At 41.0% G+C, this 26,011-nt stretch overlaps 2 protein-coding genes across 4 annotated transcripts in view; both read right to left on the bottom strand.

Moving 5' to 3' along the window:
* The window catches only part of LOC126087581 (small integral membrane protein 10-like protein 2A), a 147,667-nt gene that overhangs the window by 20,590 nt on the left and 101,066 nt on the right, over nt 1–26,011 (bottom strand). The gene's annotated exons all lie outside the window — the stretch shown is intronic.
* The window catches only part of CYTH3 (cytohesin 3), an 87,700-nt gene that overhangs the window by 44,713 nt on the left and 16,976 nt on the right, over nt 1–26,011 (bottom strand). Inside the window, exon 1 of one of the 3 annotated variants that reach the window (XM_049905149.1) lies at nt 23,312–24,593. The exons of the other annotated variants lie outside the window; for them this stretch is intronic. Coding sequence (XP_049761106.1) covers nt 23,312 — 1 coding nt within the window. The 5' untranslated portion in view covers nt 23,313–24,593. Of the gene's footprint in view, nt 1–23,311; nt 24,594–26,011 lie in introns of those variants that run through there. 3 annotated transcript variants of the gene reach the window in all.

Here is a 26,011-nt window from a genome sequence, read left to right as displayed (position 1 = left end):
ACATCTTCACTGAATGAATCTCAGGGTTTCCTCATTCCAAAAATGCGAAACGAAATGAGAATGAGCCAGTAACACCCAGCTACTGCCTCTGTGCTACTCCAGGCCAGCAGCCTTGCTTTCCTCAGCTCTAAGAAATGACAACAAAAAAACTCATCGCCCTCAAGTCAATTCCAACACATAGCGACCTTACAGGACAGAGCAGAAGTGTCCCATAGGGTTCCCAAGGCTGTAAATCTTTGCGGAAGCAGACTGCCACATCTTTCTCCCGAAGAACCACCAACCTTTCAATTAGCAGCCGAGCACTTAACCACAGTGCCATCAAGGCTCAGCTCTACCCCTGTCATAAGGAGCCCTGGTGGTACAGTGGTTAAGTGCTTGGCTGCTAACTGAAAGGTGGGCAGTTCGAACCCACCAGCTGCTCCACAGGAGAAAAGACGTTGCAGCCTGCTCCTGTAAAGACTACAACCTTGGAAACGCTGTGGGCAGTTCTACTCTGTTTTACAGGTTTGCTATGAGTTGGAATTGACTTGACAATGCACAACACCCCAGTCGTGGTGATACCTACTACACCTAGTATCCACTAATATTTGGGAAGAAGGATCCCAGGCGAATGTTACTATGAAGTACTGAGTCCAAACTGAACAAATTCATTATATACTATTATAATTTATTATTATTATAAAAGAATGTGTTATATTTTCAGATGATGGGTAGTTTTTATTTGACAACACAGCTAATATTACGAGAGAATATTTTAAAAACTAGTTCCAAACAACACTCTGGTCTGCTCTTAACAGATAATCAACAAATAATAAATTTTTAAAGTCAACTGAGCTCTTTTGGCAGCCTTCACTGATAGGCAAATCATTTTCTCCTTCATTATTTGAGGTAAGCCAAAGTGGATAAGGAGGCTTCACTCCCTCTCAATTTAAGTGGAGATTAGGTGCTTATACACAAATTAATTCTCCCGAATTGCAAGAGCGGATAATAACTACAGCAGTCAAGTCACTGAACCCTATGAATGATGCAAGCACTGTCTTTTCAGATTCCACATATGTTATTCTCACTGATTCCTATTCATTAGTGTTTTCCCCAGAGCACAAAAAAGCATAAATACGTGCTCATTAGAAAAAGCAAGTAAGTGCAAGAAAAGGAAAAGCAGCTACAACCCCACCACATACAGACAGCCACAGTTAACATCTCAGGTTCTGTTTTTCCAGGTTGACTATGCACATACAGATACAGAAGAAGATAGAGTGAGAATTTAGGAACAGTTCTGGGATGGCACTCAAGATACAGACTCTGATGAGGTTCTGCGACTCAGGGTGCACTCCTGTATTTTTTATGGATATTAAGAAAATCACTCTAGCCTTTTAACAAAACTTTGTAAAGATACAGTTATCAACAAAATCAATATTGCAAATATCACAGGACCAAGACAGGTCTTTTATATCAAAACTACATCTCTTAGGTCACAATATAATCTCAATCCTTTTTGGCTTATCAATAAAGAGCCAAACTCATTCCCAAAGGGGAAAGACTGCACTCATTAATGCGAGAATTAGAAATCTAAGTAGCAGGATCTACCAGAGAAAGAATGACTAATTTTCATGCATCCACTCAATTCCAAATGCCTAAATTTTTAATCCAAATTAGAAGTTCTCCATACTTGGTTTATAAAGCCCAAAAAGTGTTCATGTTGTTTCATAATACCGTAATTTTAGATTTCCCAGCTAGGAACAGTCACCACTGTCCTGTAAAGGTCGGCATCTTTCAGTCCTCTGATGCTATGCTGGACATCGATGCCTACCCCCCTTGACCTAAACTCCTTTCTCCCTCCAGGACCTTGCTCCCTAAGCCAAGCCCTCTCTTCTGGCTGTGTTTAACTTCTCCCTTTCCTCCTGGTTCCTTTCACACAACCTATGAAAATGCTCAAATCTCTCCCATTCCATCCCACCCCCTCTGAGCCCACACGTGTCCACAGCTACACAATCCCTTTTCTCCTCATATAAACTATTAGAAAGAGGGGTCTAAGCTTGCACTCTGCTTCTTAAATAAAGACCAAGGCGATCTTAATAACCATTAATAAACTGGACTCAGTAGGTGCATACGGAAATGCTTGTACATTCACTGAGGCTCTAGCAATTGCAACAATGTAGGAAAACTGATAAAAAGATGGAAGAGAAATTATCAATAAGAAGATTACATTTTTAAAAAGCAACCTCTTAGAGCACCTGGGAGTGCACGGAGAGGTGTGTATGGCTTTTTGTATGACAGACTGACTTGATTTGTAAGCTTTCACCTGAAGCACAATAATTTAAAAAAAAAAAAAAAAACCCTCTCCCAAAACACTTGGAAATAAAAAAACAGTCTCCTAAATAACTTTCAAATTGAGTAAGCCAAACTGCATATTAAGAACATAAATTTGGTAAAAATAAAAAATATACTACTACTTGGGGCCGACAAAGGTGTTTACACAAAAGCTGGTGGGACTTTCCTTTGTGGAAAACAATTTGGCAGGGTACTTCAAGAGTCTTTATTGTGTTTATATCTCTTAATCCAGTAATAACCATTTCTAGGAATCTTTCCTAAGGAAATAATCAAAATTATAAATATCAGGTACAGAAAGTTCACCGTAACATTATCACAATAATTAAAAGTAGAAACAATTATTTCACTAAATGTTCAAAAACGTGATGTATTTGTTGTTGTTAGTTGTCACTGAGTTGATTCCAACTCATGGCAAACCCGTGTGTGCACAGCAGAACTGCTCCATAGGGTCTTCCAAGCAGATCGCCAGGTCTATCTTCCAAGGCACCTCTGGGTGGGTTCAAACCGCCAACCTTTTGACTGGAATTTGAGGCCTTAACTGTTTACATTAGCAAGGGAGTCTACACAATAGAATATCAATTAGTCATTCGAAATGAAAAAAATATGATTCTGGAGCAAAGTTAATGACTTGGGGAAATGTTCATAATCTTCATAATTAATGGTAAATGGAAAAGGAATCAAAATGCAAATATGTATATACACTATTTATCTCAAATACACATAAAAAATGATATGTGAAAAAAAAATGTTAAGACTGGTTCTCTATGGGTAACAGAATTGAAAATAATTTTATTTTCTTCTTTATACTTTTCCATATTTTCAAATTTTCCCTAATATGTCTAAGTCATTCAACATCATTAAAAAATAACAAAAAAGACTTTGAATAGATATTTCACCAAAGAGGACACTCAAATGGCCATCAAACACATGAAAAGACACTCAGCATCATTAGCCATCAAAGAGATGCAAATCAAAGCCTCAACGAGATACCATGAGATACCATTTCACTCCCACTAGGATGGCTAAGATTAAAAAAAAGAAAGAAACAGAAAAGAACAAATGTTGGCAATGATGTGGGGAAACTGGATCCTATATCCATTGATGGTAGGAATGCAAAATGGTAGAGCCCTTGTGGAAAACACTGGCAGTTCTTAAAAAAAACTAAAAACAGAACTACCACGTGACACAGCAATTCTACTCCTAGGTATACAACCCAGAGACCTGAGAGCAAAGACTCAGGAAGAGACCTGTACACCAATGTTCACTGCAGCACTATTCACAATAGCCAAAAGGTGGACGCAACCTAAATGCCCATCAACAGATGAATGGATAAACAAAACATGCAGTGGAATACTACTCAGTCAGTAGGAAAAATGAAGTGCTGATACATGCTACAGTATGGACGGAGCGTGAAGACATTATGCTGACTGAAATAAACCAATCACAAATATTGTATGACCTCACTTATATAAAAAGATAAAAAAGGCAAATGTATAGAGACCAAAGTTTATTAGTGGTTTCCAGGGGCAGGAGGGAAGAAGAAAAAGGGGGTTAACAGTGATGGAAAAATCACACTAATTAAGGATAGGGTTGCAGTCAATTACTGTAATTACTCTCTATTAAGTTGTACACCTGTAAAAAGTTGAATTGGCAAAAGTCATATGACAGATATATTTACAACAAAAAAGTGTAGCTGCTGAGGCTGTTTATATACAACCAAACACATCATGGGATTTGATTCCCTGGTTTGGAGGTTTAGGGTCATGGTTTTAGGAGATATCCCAGTTAATTGGCCTAATAATGTGTTTAGTGCTTCTGTTGTACTTCCTAATTCGTTGCGTAGTACCTGGAGTCTTAAAAGTTTGCCAGCAGCCATCCAAGGCACAACAATTAGTCTCTATTCCTCTAGAAGGAAAGTCAGGAATAAAAACTCAAACCCATTGCCAAGGAGTCATTCCAACTCATAGCGACCCTATAAGACAGAGGAGAACTGTCCAACAGGGTTTCCAAGGCTGTAATCTTCAAGAACAGGCTGTCACATCTTTGTCCCAAGGAGCAGCTGGTGGTTTCAAACCACCTACCTTTTGGTTAGCAGCCAAGTGCTTAACCACTATGCCACCAGAGCTCCTTAAGTCAGGAATAGGAGGATATCGAATGTGTGGCTAACTGCCTCCATGAACAACTGTCTCCTTTGCTATGAGACCAGAAGAACTGGATGGTGCCCACCTATCATTACCGAACATTTTGATCAAAGATTCCATAGAAGAATCCTGATTAAAAAGGGAAAAATGAAGAACAGAATTTCAAATTCTCATGGACTCCAGACTTCCTGGAGCCATGAGGATAGATATATACCTGAAACCCTTGCCCTGAGATAATCTTTAAACCTTAAATCAAAAATATCCCCTGAACAGTGGTCATGGTCCCCAGACCTTCTGTTAGCCCAAGACAGGAACCATTCCCAAAGCCAACTCTTCAGACTGGGGTTGGACTGGACAATGGGATAGAAAATGATGCTGGTGAAGAATGAGCTTCTTGGATCAAGTAGACACATGGCACTATGTTGGCATCTCCTGTCTGGAGGGGGGATGAGAGGGCAGAGGGGGTTAGAAGATGGTGAAATGGACATGAAAAGAGAGAGTGAAGGGAGGGAGTGTGCTGTCTCATTAGGGGGAGAGCAATTAGGAGTATATAGCAAGGTGTATATAACTTTTTGTATGAGAGACTGACTTGATTTGTAAACTTTCACTTAAAGCACACACACACAAAAAAAAACCCTGAAGCCATCCTAAAACTGAACATTTTAACTAAAAAAAAACTTAGCTATTAAAAAAAAAGGTCGGCCTTGAGCATTATGCTCTTTTAAAGACTATCTATATGGGATCAAATTGAAAACAGCAACTCTCAAGATTAGATAGGAACCTTAAGGGGCAGTGAGGTTACGTTAATGAGGAGGAACAACTCTGAAAAGGAGGGTGAGAATGGTTGCACAACTTGAAGAATGTAACTGATGTCACTAAACTGTAGAAACTGTTGAACTGGTGTGTATTTTGCTGTGTATATTCTCAACAACAAAATATAAATAAAATTCAGTGGGGAAAAAAAAAACAAGGTTCCAAATGGTCAACAATTACTTTAAAACAAAGATGAGAAGGTAAGGGGGCAGGGAAACTAGATTAAAGGAAATGGAAAAACCAGAACAGAAATGAGAATGTTCACACATCATGAACAATGTAAACAATGTCACCGAACAACTTGTCTAGAAATTGTTGCATGGAACCTAAACTGCTGTGTAAACCTTCACTGAAAACACAATTATCACTAAAAAAATAAATAAAATAACACGGTTTTTGGCAGTATTATTCATAATAGCCAAAAAAATGGAAGCCATCCAAATGTCCACCAACTGATAAATGAATAAACAAAAACTGGTATATCCATATTATTATTAGGTACCGTCGAGTCAGTTCCAACTCCTAGGGATCCTATGTGCAACAGATCAAAGCGCTGCTCGTCCTGCACCACCCTTACAATCGTTGCCATGCTTGTGCCCATTGTTGCAGCCACTGTGTCAATTCATCTCATTGAAGGTTTTCCTCTTTTTCACTGACCCTCTACTTTACCAAGCATGATGTCCTCCTCCAGGTCATGGTCCCTGAGGACAGCAGTAGTTCATTCTTTTTTTTTTTTCCTGAATAATATTCCACTGTATGGTGTATTGTATGGAATATTGTTCAGCACACACACACACAAAAGAATGAACCACCGATACCTGCCACAGCAGGAACCTTAAAAACCGTATGCTAAGCGAGGAAGCCAGCCACAAAGCCACATGCTCTATGATTCCATTTAAGTTAAGTGTCCAGGAAAGCCAAAGCCATCAAGACAGAAAAGCAGATTAGTGGTAGCTGGGGTTGCGGCAAGGACTGACTGCAAGCAGGAAATATTTGGGGCGAGGGGAATGTTCTCAAAGCAGACTGAGGGGATGGCTGCACGACTCTATAAATTTACGAAAAGTCACTGAATTATACACTTAAAACAGATGAATTTTATGGTATATAAATTATGTTTCAAATAAAGCTTTTAAAAATATAAAGTTTTCAGTTGGTCTTTTTGTTCTGGAAATCTGGAATCCAGGGTCCTTGGTTCCCTACTCTGTCACCTGGGGCCTGAGGTTTTTCACTTTCACTTTCTGTGTATTGCGACAGAAATCAGAAAAACTAGAACACACAGCATTCAATGGCAGGTCCCAAAACAAATCCTAAACCAACAATCAGTATATCTTGTTGAATAAAACATCTAATACTAATAAAGTCTGAATTGTAAGATAAGTTAAGACAGTACACTATTATTATGTCATACTGTCTAACAAAACATGTACATATTCACTATCACATATCCAGTGAACTGTTCACAGAAATTGTTCTGGATGCAAAGGACAACTCCGGGATGAATACTGTACAAACAGGGCTTATATCACTATGAAGCTTGAAAAAAATTAAAGCAGAAAATTTATATTGAAAACATTGTTTTTAATAGGGGGAGGGAGCAATTTTATCTTTACACAAAGAAAACAGATTTGAAATGTTTATACCAGGTGGCCCAGAACATAGGCCTGTGCCACCAACCTGACAAACCCCACCTCAGGCACAGAGGGTGTCTAAAAAGTAAAGGGCAACGATGCATCTGTGATAGCATTCCCTTGAAGCTGGAAGAATTTGAGACCCTCCCGTCCTGGCCACACATCCACACCTCCAAAGAAGATTCCCTGATAAGATGGCTTAGCAAGCTGTGCCAATACTTCCTTGTTCCTTGCTGGGAAGCAGGAACCATGTCTCTGTCTTTAACAGATTAGATACAGCTGTAGAACATCTGGCATTCCATTTTCCATCCACAAACATCTAAAAGGTAGAACACTTGAGGAATGCAATGTTTAGATGGGGGTGGGGGTGACGGGGTGCTATTTTAGGACAAAGCAGTTACATCCGGAGGAATCCATGTGGCTTCTATCTCACAGTCCAGGAAAGCAAGATGAAGGCAGTAGTCTGGGCTAAAAACCCCTGCAGGGGAATCTTCCAGACATGCCATGGTCAAGGCCTTAATGAACCTTTTAGTTAAGTCGGTTCCCAAAAGTTCAGCCCACTTAGCCAGGTTTTGTAATGTAACTCCAAACTCTGGTTCTCAGTCAGGATCACAACGTTCAGCAACACCTTAAAGGTTTTAAGCACTTGAAAGTTCTAGAACTTGGGCAGGTAAGGGTGGCATTTTTGAAGTCCCAGAGACTGGTTCAAGAGGGCAGACTAGGCCACGGGTATAACCTCCCTCTTATTTAAGCCCATGAGATGACAGGAGACACTTTTCTTAAAAGAATAAATCACTACAGCCTAGAAATGCTGAAATCCCTACAAAACAAAGCTGAGAGGAGCAAACAGGAAGAGAAGTGAGATCCGAGGAAAAACACATGCAGAAGACACAGTGACAGGGTCAAAGGAGTTCTAAGCCACCAATCAGTGGCTATAATATGTGCAAATGGTTAAAAAAAAAAAAAAGTCCGGAGTACAGAAAGGACCATAATGAAAAGCATATGATCAGCTCAAGAGACAGAAAAACAGCTTTAATAAAATTCAACGGCTCTTCCTGACTTAAAAAAAGGGGGGGGGGGTGGCAAAATCCTTCAGTAAACTAAGAATAGGAGATCTCTTAACCTAAGAATCTATGGCAGAAACCTGCAACATCTGACTTGGAAGCATCTCCCCTAAAGCTAGGACCAAAACGAGGCGGCTACTATCACTGCTGCCATTCAACATTCACCAAGGGCTTTCCACAGGTTTTCCAAGGCTGGAAAAAGGCCGCTTGTGGCTCGCTCTAGTTAGCAAACCAAATGGAAACATTTACATCAACTAATTTGTGAAAAATTAGCAAATTATTTCTTCACTCAAATGGGCTGTCGAAATTCTTTGTATATCTTCCAGGCCAACAATATCCCAAAACTTTATTGATAATGTTCCTGAAAATGTTCCTAGGTTCCTCAAGCAGAGATACCCACAGTGAATGTGAACAAGTAACCCTGGGTGCTGCAAATGGATAATGCGTTTGGCTGCTAACTGAAAGGTTGGAGGTTCAAGTCCACCCAGAGGCACCTCAAAAGAAACGTTTGGCGAGATACTTCCAAAAACTTAGCCATAAAAAAACCCCATGGAGCACAGTTCTACTTTGACACACATGGGGTTGCCATGAGTCCGAACTGACCCCACAGCGACTGATATGGCGCAACCTTCCTGGACCTCAGCTGAGCCAGCTTATCAAAGTGCTACCCTTCTGAAGAATGGGAACCTGTGACCTTTATATCAGGCCTGTGGTTTCTTTACTTGTAAAACTGTGGTACTTGGACTAGATTTCAACAACAACCAGATAACTGCTCAGGTTCATTCTGACTCAGATTCTATTTAAAAAAAAATTTTTTTTTTTAATCACAAATGTGAAGTTCTTATTTTATTCTTATTTGTTTAACTCTGCTAAGCCAAGGTTCACATAAGAAGTCTAAGAAGCTACTTTCTTGATTCTCTCTTCCCTTTCATTAACTCAAGCCACTGCTGATCACTTTCCAGTTTCAAAGAGACTAGAGAACGTAGATCACAAAGAGGCTAGATCACAGCACACTCAGGGAAGAAAACAGAGTAATGTGCCCTGGCTTAGAAGGACATTTTCCACTTTTATATACATTTGCTTTAATGTTCATACTTTTCCATGTACGTGGGACAGAAGAACATACTTAACAATCCCTCTAGCCAGGGCTCTGTTCAAATTACATAGCTCCAAATATGGTGGGGAGGGGAAGGACTGGAAAGAAGTCTTTGTGAGAAAAGAATCGCGTTCTCAAGCCCTGTGGGAGGATAAGACTCAGGGGTCAGGCCACACTGAAAGAGTCAGCCTGGTAGCAAAGAAACTCCCCCCAAAATGACCTTAAAAATAAAAAATGAGCAATTTTAAAGCAAGGAGAGGAGGCGAAAGAGCTTATCTGCCTCCAAGCCATGCTCAACTTTACCATTTAGCTTCTGGAGGTCTGGGCTCTTGCCCTCTCTGAGAAGCGTCCTCCCACACTTTCTACCAACTCCTCCGAGTTCTAGATCCACAAAATTGTTCCCTCCTGCCCGAGGCACAGACACGGCTGCGTTTCTCAGAATGCAAAATCCGTTCCTTTTTACAGGCGATTCCCTCCCTCCATTTGTCTCATCTTCTTTCCCTTCATTCCTCTGACAGGAAAGAGTGCTTCATTTTGCTAGACATTTTTATTAGTAATTAGTGAGTTACTGAGGAAGTGGTGACAAGGAAAACAGACGCCACCGTACAACCACTGTAAGAGGCGCTTCACTCGAAGGCTGCTAGAGCATACACAAACAGGATGCATGGAGCCACTGTATACACACAGAAACCACTCCATGTCCTCAGAGCAGAGGAACAGATGTTCAACAGCTGTCCAGCAACAGAACAAAATCGTGAAACAGAAGGTGAAATTTCAATTTGCCAAATAAAGAGCAAAGGAAACTCCAAGGAGGAAATAGGTAGTTATGAAAGCAGAGTTGGCCAGGGCTCCAGAGTTCCCTTACGGACTTGCTTCTTCCAGTCACTATCCACCTACAGCCAAATACATAAAAGCAGTTACATCTTAATTTAAGTTTGTTTTTAAAATGATAAAGCATTTCTGCTTCTAGTTGAGAGGTTAAGTGTCTCCTTTTTAACCTTATGAAGAAATTGTATCTTGCTACCATCCACTATAGGGTCGCTATAGGGTCACTATGAGTCGGAATCGACTTGACAGCAGTGGGTTTTTTTTTTTGGTTTGCACTATCCACGCAGGAGACCTGGGTTCGATTCCCGGCCGATGTACCTTGAGTGTAACCACCACCTGCCTCTCCAAGGAGGCTTTTGTGTGGCTGTGATGCTGACCAGGTTTCGGCAGAGCTTCCAGACTAAGACAGACTAGGAAGAAAGGCCTTCTGAAAAATCAACAAATGAAAACCCTATGTGTCTCAATGGTGTGATCCCATCTTGCATGGGGTCACCATGAGTCAGGGGCCAACTTGACAGAAGCTAACAATAACAACTATAAGAGGTACTCATTCCCCTGAGAGAGGCACACAAAATGGAGAGAGACCGGTTACCAAGGCAGATTCCAAGCTCAGTTCCACTCTAATTAGACTTGTGTAAATCATTTAATCTGGTTAAGCCTCAGTTTCCTCATCTGTAGAATGGAGCTTACAGTACCTATCCCTGGGCTGTTGTGAGAATGAGAAATGAGCCTAGTCCTCCAAATGTAGAGGCTAAGTGCAGTGTCTGGGACACGGTAAACAATAAATGATAATTGGTATTATTGTTGCTGCTGTTATTGTTATATTAATTACTATTAACACCCTTCACCTAGAAACTTAAAATACAGCCTCAGGCACCTAAAGCTAAAAATATCTATTCCCAATCCAGCAGGGTGGGGCAAGGGGGCCGGGATACTGGAGGTATAGGGAGAGCATCTCATGACTAATGCAAACCCCAAAGGAACAGAACTAGGGAAAAGTGAAAACCTGAAATCCCAATTTGCATCCTACTTTATTAGCCACTAGACACAGGTGCCCTGGTGGCGCAGTGGTTAAGAACTATGGCAGCTAACCAAACAGTTGGCAGTTCGAATCCACCAGCGGCTTCCTGGAAACCCTATGGGGCAGTTCTCCTCTGTCCTATAGGGGGGTCGCTATGAGTTGGAATCAACTCAATGGCAACAGGTAAGGTAATACTTTTACCACCACAAGAGAATCAATAAAGCCATTTCCATTTGGAAATAAATTATTTTGTTGCTAAGCAGGTAACATGTGGCATGTCTGGCTTCCACCAACAGATGTTCTGGCACAACCCTGCCAGCCATGTTTCCACTTTCCCAGCAGCTACTCATGCTGAAACCCTTCAGAAAGGCCAAGCTTCACAGCTCTTGAGTCCACCAGGCCTTCTCCCTTCTCAACTGTACCACCCACACCTGGAGCTTTCATTCACTGTCCAAATATGCACCGAACACCTACTCTGTGCCAGGCATTTTTCCTTGCTTTAGGTAAGCATCCATGAACAAAACCAACAAGGCCTCTGCCCTCGTTACGCCTTTTGTGCCTGGCAGTACATACAGCGACCATAAACTTTTCAGCCTCTGGGGTTTATTGGGAAGCTGCTTTCCCATTGACGGCACATGCTGTTTTTACAGGATATTGTATGAAGTGTCTGCATTTTTGGCACGAAAAATAGAAATTTGGAAATTTTTATTTGTTACACACACGTATCAGTAGATCCCGGTGGAGACTCTGGAGTATAACTAGTGGTACCACTTAACACTTAGGGTAGGCTTCTGGGAGTGGGCAAGAAAAAAAAATCCATACTACCTTCGAAAAATTCAGACACACTCAATGATTCAACATGCTTCTACTAATGGAAAACACATGGTATCAACAAAAAATTCAAAGCAGAAAATAACTGAGTCACCAAGGGGCTAAGCTTCCTTCTAGTAGAGAAACAGCATTTAACAAACATAAGCATACCGTTAGGAATACTATTAAATTCTATGAAGGAAAGGAGAGACTAACAGAGGAGAGCCGAATTCAGATGGAGGGTTAGTTGAGAGCGGGGCTGTGACAAGGGTTCTGACTGACCAGCTTCCTTTGCTATGGTCAGTGTTCTGGGGATGGCTCTCTAGACTTCCTGTAGGTTCTCTGACTTCTGCCAGATCCTTCTAATGATTTCCTCAAACACTTAGACAGTCATTTTCTGTGGTTTGCAACTAAGAACCCTGACTGGCATGTCTATTTCAAGGGTCAGTCTCTTAGCTATGGTACTTGGCACCCTTGACAACACACCTCCCACCTGCTTGGAGCACTCTATCTACTCCTGTGGTCACTTAAAACCATTCTCCAACTACTTCTACTCTCTCTCAATTCCAACTCATAGTGACCCTACAGAACAGAGTAGAACTGCCCCATAAAGTTTCCAAGGAGCACCTGGCAGAATTGAACTGCCAACCTCTTGGTTAGCAGCCATAGCACTTAACCACTATGCCACCAGGGTTTCCTCTACCCTTTTACTTCCTCTCTAATCCATTCTATCTCAGTCTCCCGGCATCCTAGGGTTTCTCTTTCTCCCCAAGCCCTTTAAGCTCTGCTGCTCCCTAAAATTCATCCTTCAGTCATCCACTTTCCTCATTCTACACTTGCTCTTGGTTATCTCAATGTTTTCAGCACCTCGACTATCAACTATGTGTTGATTATACCAGTATATTCAACTGCCGAGATACTTCACTAGGATATCCTGTAGATATACCAATGTGCCCAAAAATTAATTCACAAGCTCTTCCTCTACACATTCTCTTTCTCCTATCCCATGTCTTGATTCAAGTCTTTACTATCTAGCTAGTCAGATAACCTTTGAGTCATAGTTACTAAGTGGTCACCAAATCCTGCCAACTCTACTTGGGTAATAAGTTTCGTTTTGCTTTTTTAAGACAGTAAATTTGTCTCCTTTTCTACAGCCCCAGTTCCTACCCTATTTAAAGACCTTATCACCAATCCATCCTTTACAATATAGAATTATTTTTCGAAATCACAGAGCTGACCACGTGACCTCCCTGTCGAAAAGCCCTGTTCAGTAACCTTTATAAAGCATAGTAGGAACCTAGTGAGGTAGACCTTCACACGTTTTAGCGAGAAAGGCCACTGGAGAAGATCTTTGTTGGGGGAGAGTCCTGTGAGTCAGGCCTCTCTTAGTTTTGAGAATATAAGGTAAGTGGGTATTCACTGACCTGGAAAAGTAATAAAAGTATCTTCTTGGTTCTGATCAAAGTCTGCCTTACCAAAAATTCAGAATCCAATGGGTCAAATCTGCATCTGGGCCAAATAACCTCCTGGAGGAAAAGGAGGGAGATCCTTATTCCTTCCTGTTAAAAGTTCAAAGAGAACTGGACATCCCCAACTGAGATCTGCTGGCAGCAAGGATACCAGACGCCCCAAAGAGGAGTTCACCATGAGAGGGTGACTCAGGTGCGAGCAACATCAAGATCTGAGTGCTCATGGAGGGGGCTGGTTGCAGCCCAACGTACACCTGAGGCTAGAAGCCCCGGGGGATTCAGTGACCCTGGCACAAGCATCAGTGCTTTGGGAAAAATAGCTGAGTATGTGAGTGTAAACTGAAAGAGCCTTGACTCTAGGATCCTCTGGTTCTCTTACCACCTGGCTGCACTAACCCCTCTGAACTTAATGAATCCTTCACACTCTACAGACACTTCCTAGGTCAAGAAAAGTCATCCTGAAGGAGTTATTGAACTTCCTGTTCCATCAGTAATGAGGGCTTGAGTGGCTTGTTGAAAAATGAAGGGATGTGACCCAAGTGGGTGAAGGAAGTTATCAATAGTTCTTCCCACCTACTCAGCAAAAGCACAAGGGCTTCTGACAAGTCAAGTCATTTAAGTGCCTCTTATCTGGTCCTAAACGATGTTCCCTGCCTCATCTCCCACCAAATCCCTAGTCACGGGGAACGCTCACTCCCTGAGTACTTTATGCTTCTCTGCTGTACACATTCACTTCCTCTAGATAGAAAGCCTAGCCCTTCTCCACCTACTCATCCTTTAAAGCCAAGCCACCACTTTCTTCACAATGGCTGCCCTGATCCTTCCTTAGGACTTCTACAGTACTGCTTGCACTTCCGCTTAGTACTTGCTCGACTGTGCTAGTTACTTCCATGGCCTCTCCAATAAGCTCCATGACAACAGCCACTATACCTTACATCTTGTTTAGCTTGGTACTTCTCAGAAACCTACCACAGCTTCTTTCTTATACATGGCAGTCATTTAATAGATACTACGCTGAAATGGAAAATAAAATGCCAGATGTTAGCCAAGTAACACAACAGCTGGTAATATCTTGCTGCTCATTTATATGGCTTCTTCATCTCTGAAAAATCAAGCAAATTATAAAATTATTAGGGATACAAAATACATTCAAGTATTGAGTTTTCTGTTTTCTCCACCACACTCTACACTATCAAGAGAATAAAAGCTCCCCTTATAAAAAACTGCTAAGGAATTTCAGTACAGGTTGGAAGATACAAATCTACTTTTTCAAGAAATTATTCTGACATGTTTGTATTTACATTTCTTCAGCTAGGACTGGTATTTGCTTAAAAATTAAACCAGCCTAACCAGTTTAGGAAATCACACAAAATATCCCTCCAACAACTAAGAGCTTCCGCAAACCTGACTACCTGGTATTTACCAGGGTGTTGGCAGGCCAGTAGGCCACTTTAACTTGCTTTTTTAACTACCTAATCTAGGATTATACTGTAAAGTTTAAAAACAGGTTTGGGATCTTAATTATACCATTTAAACATAGATAAGGGTTTTGGAAATTCTGGAAAATACATTAACAGTGAGTAACCATTTCTTATGAAAACTTTCCGCCACCAACTTTCTGGCGGTACTTCTGCCTATCTGGTACAGAGTTTCAAAGAGATTACTGGAATTTCCCAGCTAATGTTCTAGAAACGGAGGTTCTCTTCTCTTTAACACAAATAAATAAAGCTATAATTACTCATATGAAAGACAATCGATGAGTAAAACAGTTGCCTCCAGTCAATTGGCCTGGGTCAGCTTCTGGCTTTGTGTATGTGTGCACGCACCCACGCAGGAGGGTTATCAGGGGGATGAAACCTGTTTCTTCACTCAACAGCTCATGTTGCTGTTTGCTGTCCAGTCAATTCCTACTCAGTGACCCTACAGGACAGAGCAGAACTGCCCCATAGGGTTTCCATGCCTGTAATCTTTACGGGAGCAGAGCATCAGGTCTTTTCTCCTACAGAGCAGCTGGTGGGTTTGAACTGCCAACCTTTTGGTTAGCAGCCAAGCTCCTAACCATTGCACCACCAGGTCTCCGTCGACAGCTCATAGGAGGCTCATATCCTAATCAAAGGAGTCATCATGTATATAAAGGTCTCCGTTCAGCTTCTGTCAAGCACACACTTAAGCACGCACGGCCTCAATTCTCTCAGAGAGGGAGTGCTCCTGCACAAACCTTCCAGTTGATTCCAGCTCACAGCAGCGCTACAGGACAGAGCAGAACTGCCTCATGGGGTTTCCAAGGCTGTGGTTTCTACGGAAGCAGACTGCCACATCCGTCTCTCCTGGAGCAGCTGGTGGGTTTGAACCGCCGACCTTTCAGTTAACAGTTGAGCACCACCAGGGCTCCTTGCTTCTACACAACTCCTGTGATTTTAGATGAGAACTCTGAGCTTATCAGGCACTACAGGCACCAGTGCAAAGAATCTGCCACTGTGGCAGGTTGCCTGGTGGACAGTCTGAGCTCCATTTAGTTTTCGGAGGGCGGCTGATGTCCCACTGATAGAGACTCCAAAAACAAATCTAAGTTATTAAGATGACCACCTGTACCTTTCACCTTTCTTGTTCTGATTTCTATTAAAAACACAAAGTTTTTATTCTCACAAGATCTATTGCTAATTACAAGATTCCATTTATGTGTCCAAGCAGTACACAGGAATTCAATAGTTGTATCTTTTACTCTCTTCCTAAAAGTCTCAAAAGTCAGCCAATTTCCAGAGGTAGCAAGGGTTGCAAATGCAAGAGGATGTAAGATTTAACAGCACTCATGGGAGTTCTCGTCCTATATTGCTAAAATATGGCCTGCAAATCAATTTGGCTGAGATTTTAAACAATGCACAGAGTCAGGGGTAGGCAAAAGTACCAAGGTTTTCCACCCTGTCAGGAATAAAGGAGAATGAAGAAAACTAAACACACAAGGGAAAGACTAGTCCAAGGGGCTAATGGACTACAACTATCACAGCCTTCACCAGACTGAGGCCAGCACAACTAGATGGTGCCGGCTACCACCACCAACTGCTCTGACAGGGATCATAGTAAAGGGTCCCAGGCAGAGCTGGAGAAAAATGAAGAACAAAACTCAGACTCCAAAAAAAAAAGACCAGACTTACTGGCCTGACAGAGACTGGAGAAACCTTGAGTATGGCCCCCAGACACCCTTCTAGCTCAGTAATGAAGTCACTCCTGGGGTTCACCCTTCAGCCAAAGATAGACAAGCCCATAAAGCAAAATGAGACTAAAGGGGCATACCTGCAGGGGTAAGGAGTAGAAGACAGGAGAGGGCAGGTAAGCTGGTAATATGGAACCCAAGGTCGAGAAGGGAAAGTGTTGACATGTCGAGGGGTTGGTAACAAAAAAAAAAAAAGAAGAAAAAAAATACCAAGGTTCTCACTCATTCCAATATTCTGTTTTATGGAAGAAAATACATTTTAAATGTCTTAGACAACTTCACCCAGTCTTAGAAGTTGTTTATCATCCAAACCTAGGAAGATGACTACACAACTTGTTCCAACCAGGATAAACTATTAATATTTTAAAAGTTGGATGTATTCTTTTTAGATCAATTGATTTTTAAGCTCACACCCATGAAAATCAGAAAAATGCTGTGAATCTTAGTATCAATTTAATTACTTCATTTGTAACCAACAGAAACAACCCCCAGGACCCCATTTAAGCCTAATTCCTCCCACCAGGTAATTGTTTAAACAATTGCCACTATAGGAAATTCTTAACTTCTCTTTTAGAAAGAATAAAAGGACTGAGGGAAAAGAATGTTGAAAGATTAAAGACTGCTAACAAGCTAGATAAAGTTCAATATAGGCTAATGAAAAGTAGTTGTGTTTAGTAAAGAAGTACAAACTGAAGTATAATGTAAATATACATATGGGTATGGATACTGAGTATGCAAAAGTAAATTTAAAAAGGAACTCCCTCCTTCCTGGTCTCCTTGTGGTCTATGCCTCTCATCACCCACGCAAAGCCAAGGTTCTGTCCTCAGCTCTATCCTCGGTCTCCACTGCACTTTCTCCCTTAGCAAACACACACCCCTGCTATTGTAACCACCGACTTTAAGTTAATGACTTCCAAATTTGATTTCTAGCCCTTAATTATCTTTCCTAAGCACCAAACTTCCATCTCCATACAGAGGTTCTAGTGGCATCTTGAAATCAACATTTTCAAAAGAGAACTCATTAGTCAATGCAATTGGGCAAGAGGCTGAAATCAGAATAAAACTTGGGGGAAAAAGGAGATAAAATTATCACTTGCCAAGGAAATGACTGTCTAAGTAGAAAATCTGAGAGAACCAAATGAAAAGTTATGTTTTTAAAAACAATCAGAAAATCTGGTAAGCCAGGAGATAGAAGATTAATATGCTAAAATTAACAGCTTTCATAAATTCAAACAATAACCAATTAGACAATAAAATATAAAAGGATACTTCATTTACAACAGCAATAAATGGGCATAAAATGAGAGAAAAACAAATACAAGCTAACCTAAGATATCAATTCTGACCCATTAGATTGTCAAAAATCCAAAAGTCTGACAACATGCTCTGATGAGGAGGCCACAGGGAATCAGACACTCTCTCTCATACACTGCTGGTGGCAGTAAAAAATAATAACGGGTATGGAGGGAAATGTGGTCATTGCTACCACAATTTCAAATGCATTTTCATTTTGGCTCAGCAATCCCACTTCTGAAATTTTACCTCAGGTAAATCTGCACAAAATGGCACATTCACTGCAACATAGTAACAAAAGATCAGAAACAACTCAAGTGTCCATCCATAACCCAAAAAAAAAAAACAAAACCCATAAGGTACTGGTTAAATAATCTGTCCGCACAACGGATTACTAGGTAGCTGTCAAAAAAAAAAAGGTAAGAAAGAGCTCTATACACCAATATGGAATGATCTCCAGGATATTAAATGAGATTGTTGTTAGGTGCCCTCAAATCCCTTTTCAACTCATAGTGACCCCATATGACAAAGCAGAACTGTTCCATAGGGTGTCCTAGGCTGTAATCTTCTCAGAAGCAGATCGTAAGGTCTTTTCTCCACGGAGCCTCTGGGTGGGTTTGAACCGCCAGCCTTTCGGTTAGCTGCCTAGCATTTAACCACCGTGCCACCAGGGCTCCAGTCAGGAAAATAAATGAAAAAAGCAAAGTATATACTCTTTTATGTAAGAAAAGGCAGTAAGAAGAATTTATATTTTTATTATAACTGCATAAACAAACACTATAAAGATAAATAAGAAATCAATAAAAATTATTTGGAAGAGGTAGGATGGGTGAGAACGGGCTAGTGATGGTACACTAGGCAGGAAGGAATGGAGCAGAGAGCTACCTTTCTAGCACAGGCAAAATGACTCTGGGGCCGGGCTCACTTACATTCCCAACAACCATGGCCCAGAGAGAAGAGTTCAAGAATGGAGCTAGAAGCTCTAACAAACTCTCTATCAGGCTATAATCAACATCACCCTGCCCACTCCTTCCCAAACTCCCCCCCAAGAGGCAGCTTCTGGGCTCTGATCCCAGAGTGGACCAAGGGCCACCAATCCCTAGGCTGCTTGGGAGGCCTTTTGAGAAGGGAACAAGAGACCCAGGTGAGAGAGACCTGGGTTCCAGTGCAGGTTCCACTCCTTTCCATCTCTGTGCCCTTGGACATGTCCCTGAAGTTCTTTGGGAGAGAATCTAGACTTCCCAGGACAGTTGTGGTGAATAAATATGAACCTAGCATAGCACCTAACATTTAAAAAAAAAGAAAATTTCAGGTGCTCAAAAATTATTTCTCCTCTCCCCATACTGCCAAACCAGCAACTCTTACGTCTGGCCTGAAAATACAGAACCAGAGCTAAGAGCAGGGCTGCTCGGCCTCAGCCATGAGAAAGCACGCCCAGGGCATGCTGCGGGTGATGCTGCACTAGATAACTAAGCTAGGTGTCTTCCTCAGGAACAACACTTAATTAAATCACAGCGCCGATGTAACTTCCTACATTGTAGTTTTTGCTGTATATGGATCCTAATGGAGTCTAAAATTCTGCAAATGCACTTAGAATCATTAGTTTCCATCTCTCAGCTCGTTCATTTCCCTTTATAATTCTGCCTATTTTTCAGCTTGGCCTGTTGCCTCATCTCATTTTTCATTCACTTATTTCAGAGCCTTTCTTGAATTTCATTAAAAACAACACAAGGCATCTTAAAACCAAACAATAGTTTAGCTTAACTAGTAAAAAAATGTCTGCCTTGAGTATTGTGCTCTTTTAAGATCGATACGGGTTCAAATTGACAACAGCAACTCAAAAGGTTAGACAGGAAACTTAGGGAGCTGTGAGTTTATGTTAATGGGGGAGGAACAATTTGGAAAAGGAGGGTGAGAACGGTTGCACAACTTGAAGAATGTAATCAATGTCACCGAATCGTAAATGTAGAAACTTGAATTGGCATACATTCTGTTGTGTATATCCTCAACAACAAAAATAAAATATCTTTATTAAAAAACACACACACACGTGGCAGATTCAACCTGAAATTTACTTCTAGATTCTGTATTTAATCTTTCTCAAAATTATACAGTGAAACCTGAGAGTCAGAACTTCACAGGCCCGCCTTGTTTTCCTGGTCTCGTGAGTTTTCTGCCTTTGACAGGGTGCCGTCTTACCATTTTTCTATCACTCGTTTTAGTGGAAAATATTTCCATTTTCCTTCTCTGACAGGTTTCTGCCTTACACAGGTCCCATCTTTCACAGGTTTCACTGTATTTTCCCTCTGCCTCTAAAACTATATTCTCTTCCTCTTACTTTAAGTTGCTTTTTTTTCTTATTACTGAGCAATGGTATCCAGGCCCAATCTTTCACAAAATGGTGCTAGACTCTTCCTCTAAGCGTGTAAGCTTATGGATACAGAAAGCTGCATTATTCATTCAAGGGTGGTCCAGCTTCAAGGGAACTTACCTCTGCAAGCTTCCTTCTCCATGGCCCTATGGTACTGGACCCTGTTTCTGTACCTAATTCTCCATCTGACATGGTTCTTACTCCCCATAGGTGGGTGCTGCCCACTGCACCCAAGAGGAAGGCTGCCAAGAGTCAAGGAGAAGCCCTACCAATTCTGAGTGTGCTAAAGCTACCTGTGTTCTTTGGCCTCCCAACTCAGCTGCTCCTGAGAGCTGTTGATACACAGGGAACAAAGCTACTTCTCACGACCTGAAGCCACTTGGTGTCATCAGGCTTCACCCACCCTCACCCTCAAATTAGTAAAGCCACTATCACCTCTTCTCACATTTCTCTCAACACTGCACTGAGTTCTCAGGAAAGAGCGAGGAGTTAGCCCTTGCGTTTCCTTTACCCTGACCCCACCTATCATGAGCCAGGTTTTCACTTACTTTTCTATCCTGTCAACCACTTCAATCAGGATGAGGATCAGAGGAAGCAAGGGAGCAGAGGGTTAGACCAAAGCAGTGCTCAACTCACAGCTTCCCAGGAAGTCTCCAATGATCGTTGTTTAAAGTCTTCTTCTATCTTCTGAATTCTCTTTCTTTTGGGGTCAGCTATTCTACCTTTTCGTAGAGATTCTGTATTAAATTTTCTCTCTCATGCTACTGGCTTCCTCCTACCTCTGGAGACCCTGGTTTCCTACACATCTTTAAAAATGAGACATAGCTAGCTGGACGTAGACATCGTTTCTCACTAGATCTTGCTTTTAATGGGAAAGTTCATGCTGTTCATGTTGTGTCTGGGCAGCCTCCACATGAGGGTGAAAACTCAGGGAAACAGCACTGAGGCTGGCAAACCCCTGTAAGAAACAAAAAGCTCTACTTGGGGTACTAGCATTTACCCTGATAGCCCCAACTCTCCCCCAGGCAGCTATTTCAATCCCAGTAAACAAATACTCACCTGAGGGTAAAATGCTATGGAAGCCAGAGGGTGGGGAGAGGAGAACAGAGAGATGACAGTGGAGAACACCACGGCACAGTGGCTTCCTGAGTGCAGCACCCCTTCCTCTCTCACCCCCCTTCCCACCTGCCTGAGTCAGCCTTAGAGGCGCTGCCCAGACCCTTCCTGCTTACTCAAACTCCCCATTCTATTGCACTGTTAATAGGTTTCCGACTTCTTCTTGCACGAACTTAATTCTCATCTCTACTAAAGATCTCTTTGCAGTCTCTTGCCTTTTAGGTTATTCCTTTCCTATCATTTATTGGAATTTCAGGGTAAATGGGGGATGAAAGTTAGGGCTCAGTCCACTTAATTGGAAAGTCAGAATCAGATTCTTAACATAAGCTTCTGATTAACACGGCCTCCACTGGGGTCATACTGGTGAAGCCTCTCTGGGTCCCTGAGACATAGATCCTTCAGACTTATGAGAACAGAGTTCAGCACAGCTCCCTTGGGAAATTCAGTTTCTCGAACTCGTAAGTTGGTCTTCAGGGAAAGTAGAAATTTGCTACGAACACGGTTGTTCCTGTTCCAGACGCAAACGGTCATGACGCTATAAACGACAGGGTCACACAGCGAGGGTTCAACCCCGTCATTCTCCAAATAATAAAGCTTAAAATAAACTCAACCTTTCTCAATGAGAGGAAAACACATGTAAACACAAAAACCTTCAAAATCGCATACAAGCCACAGATTCTGTCATGTGACCGGAGGGAGCAAAATCTCCCCAACCACTCCTGAAACTAGAACCACTTCCAGACCTCAATCCTACTCACAGAAGTAGTAGAGATATTTTATACTGATTCACGCTGCCACATGGATGAACCTGGAAAACATTAGGCTCGATGAAAGAAGGCCAGACACAAAGGGCCACGTATTGTACAATTCCATTTTTTACGAAATTTCCAGAGCTGGCAAATCCATAGAGACGGAAGAGTAGATTCGTGGTTGCCAGGGGCTGGGAAGGAAATGGGGAGTGACTGCTAATGGGACAGGGTTTCTTCTGGGGTGATGACCAAGTTCTACAATGAGTCAGTGGTGAGGCTGCGAAGCTTTGTGACTGTACCAAAAACTACTGAGTTAGAAACTTTAAAAGAGTAAATATTATTGCATGTGAATTATATTTCAATTAAAAAAAAAAGTATAGGTACTTCATTCCCAGATAAGAATCAAAGGGAACAGTCTGTCACTGCTGGAACAACGCTTCATTAGGTCAAAACGACTCCAAGAATATGAGCGTCTCTGATGCTATACTAAACCAATCATTTTTAAATCTAAGGAAAAAGCTACCAGACTATTCTTAAATTAAAACACAAAACAAAACAAAAAAACCCTGTGGGTAATAAATAGGGCAGGAGAGAGGTACCAGACACATATAGGAAGTTTCTTTCAGGGTTATAAAACATCTCTTTCAGTGGAAGGTAGAAAATAGTAACTTGTAAGAACCCAGAAGACTGAATCCACCTAATGTAAAAGTGAGCAAGGATTTTTCAAAATATCATTCGGGCTGGTATAGATATAGCAATGCTCTCTGAAAGCAAGCCAAGCTCCCTTCTGTTAAATTTATTCAGTAGTACTCACACAGAATCGACAACAACTGCTACCCATTTATTTTCCCTCTACGGCTCAATCAGCACTGAGACCATCAAAGTATTTTTGTGCTGAATAATAGACACGTTTATTACTGATACCCTGAACCACAGGAATGTAGAAAGCAGCTAAAAATAGAGTATGGGATTTCAAGGAAACGGGTCTATAAAATCACATCTAAAAAAATACATCAGAAGATTCCTTCAGAACTACACGATTTCTTCACAGGCAGCACTGCTCTCAAGTACCCCCCAACAGGATGTCTGGCTACAATTACAAGAAATCTGAGAAATCTGACCTCCTTCACATAAAAAGAAAAAGAATGTTTGAGACACACAGCATGTAAAAATCACTAGTCTTATGATAATTATATTTACCACAAAAACTATTTTAAAACACATTATTCATCCTCAGCTACAGGGTGATAAAAATATGTTCTTGGTCCCCATAAGACAGAGTTAATCAAAGATGCAAAGCCTTTACAGCAACTACATTAAAGAAGATATGCAAATAGGAAATTTAATTTAACTGTTGATTCTATACTTACTTGCTGCATGGTCAATGCATAAATAGGAGTGCGGCTGAATAAATTCAGGAAAAGAGAGCTTGGCTTTCTTTCGCAGAGCGCTGCTGTATCTACACCAGCGTGAACGATATTTTGAAAAATCCTTGCTCTATTTTACATTAGCAAGGTTCAGTCTCTTGGGATCTCACGAGTTGCTATTTTTTGCCTCCCACTGAAAAGAATGTGCCAACCTCATGTATATTCTCTAGTTACATGGCTGTATACAGAATATTATTAAAAGGGGAAAACTAAAATGCCTGAGGGACTAGTCACAAACACAATATAACAAATACTTCAGGGTGGAATGTAAATCAGTAGCCTGAAGGGAGACTCCTAGATCCTGTTGCTATTTCTTGAATAGTTTTATAGAGTGTCATTTTTTTCCCACCCTGCCCTTTCCTTTATTGAGTTTTCATACAATGAGTTTGCTATGACCATCACCGGATATACGAACAACAACAACAAAAAGTTACAGCTGGATCCTGTATTAGTCTCAGCTGCAGCTGAAGTTGAACTTTCTAAAAGCCAATAGAAAAGTGTTGAGAGAGAGGGAAGAAGAACAAACTTGCTCCTGAGACATGGTAGGTTTGTTCTTCATCCCAGGATCTGACAGCAAAAGCATTTCTTTTGTATTAAGTAAATATAGTTTATCTTACTAAATTTTCCAATTCAAGAATTCATGTCTTTATAAAGCTTTGGCCAAACAGTAAAATAAAATTCTTACTATGTTAAGCCAGATAACTAATCATCTCCATATGGGTGTAGGGCTAACAAACCACCATGTATATTTGTTCCAAGTTCACCCACTCACATATTCCATTGACATCTGAGCCTTTTAGTAACTCCTTTTGGTTACCAATTTAATCCACATTTACCAAAGAACAAGGAAAATGTATGTGACTTTGACCTTGAATCAAGTAGATGATTTTAACATTCTTTATAGTAAAATGTGACACTACAGAAACGAAAGCATTAATGAGACTAAAGGGACACGCCAGCCCAGGGGCAGGGACCAGAAGGCAGGAGGGAACAGGAAAGCTAGTAACAGGGAACCCAAGGTTGAGAAGGGAGAGTGTTGACATGTCGTGTGTTGTTAACCAAGGTCATAAAACAATCTGTGTACTGTTTAATGAGAAACTAGTTTGTTCTGTAAACCTTCACCTAAAGTACAACAACAAAAAGAAACCAAAGCATGATCTCTTCTGCTTATACATCTAGTCTATGAGGTGCAAATGACGATACTAGACAGACTCTTCAAAAAAGTTAATGTCACCAAAAAAAAAAAAAATTAATAGACTGAAGAGACACATCTAAATACACAGTGTGAACCTTAAAGTTGAGATAGGAGGAAAAAATAGGTATAAAAGGCATTTTGTAAACAACTGGGGAAAGCCAAATTTAGACTATTTGTGAAATAATATAGAATTATCGTTAATTTTCTAAAGTATGACAATGGTTATGGTTATACAGGAGGATATCCTTAGGAGATAAATGCTAAATTTAGGGATAAAGTGTTATGATGTTTGCAACTTCCTGTCAAAGAGTTCAGCTGAAATATCAGCATCTATGTATAATATATTAAAGATAGAAAACAAATGTGGCAAAATGTTAGCAATTGGTAAATTTAGGTGAAAAGCATGAGTGTTCATTGTACTATTTTCTCAACTTTTCTGTACATCTGAAATTTTTTCAAAAAAATTAGATACAAATAATTATATTGCCAATTATTAGTTATTCCTAAACCCAAATACAATGATTTATAATACAACATACCCTGCATAGTACGTAAATGTGGACAAGAGGCCTAATAAGCTGACAAATAACAATTTTGAACACCTACTAATTATTTGGGATTTTTTAAATAAATTCTTCATACACACTATTTCACTTTGGGTTTTTAATGTCCATTTTACATATCAGAAAATTGATGCTTGCGGAGATTAAGTAACCTACACAGAGTCACGAGGAAACCAGTGTCAGAGATGAATATACTTACTTAAAAAGATGTGAACACCAAACATAACAATCAAGTTCAAATGTTTCATCAAGCTTATACAAGCACGCAGACATTAGAGACACCAATTTCTCAGAATAAACCCATTAACATCACAGTAGACTATTTTCTGCCTTAAACTGGGGAAATTATCAGAAATATCCTCAATGGTTGACCTGATACAGCAAACAGGCAAAGATTCTGAAGTCACAGTACTCAAAGAGGCTGGAGCGGAAAGAAGACCTCCCAAATCCCATAGGGCAAAATCCCTTAGGAAGGAATGGCTGCCTGGTCCTACTCTAGCCTGATTCATCCCCAACAAGATCAGCCACGGAGAAGCACGACTGGGGAAGGACAGGTAAGCTAACGCTATTGCGCTGAGATGCTCCATGGTTCCAGCTTCTGATGAAGTGATGTGAGTAAGAGACTCTGAATGGAGGGATGGGTTAAGTGTTTGGGAAACCGGAGAAACATCAAACAAGCAGAAAGTCTCTCATAAAATGAAGCTCCGTGCTAAAAGACAGACTCTCCTCCCTGCCATTTGGGGAGGATGCACAGGTTAGTATCACCACCCAAGTCTGGACTTGAACTCCTTTCAAAAGTGGAAGTTGGCACGAGGCTGACTGCCCGTAACTTTCAAAACCTGTTGCCATCCAGTTGATTCCGACTCATAGCAACCCTACAGGACA

The sequence above is a fragment of the Elephas maximus genome, chromosome 12 (assembly GCF_024166365.1).
Source record: "Elephas maximus indicus isolate mEleMax1 chromosome 12, mEleMax1 primary haplotype, whole genome shotgun sequence".
In the NCBI taxonomy this organism is placed as follows: Eukaryota; Metazoa; Chordata; class Mammalia; order Proboscidea; family Elephantidae; genus Elephas; species Elephas maximus.
The sequence above is the reverse complement of the archived record's forward strand: the minus strand, read 5'-3'. Positions and strand labels throughout refer to the sequence as shown.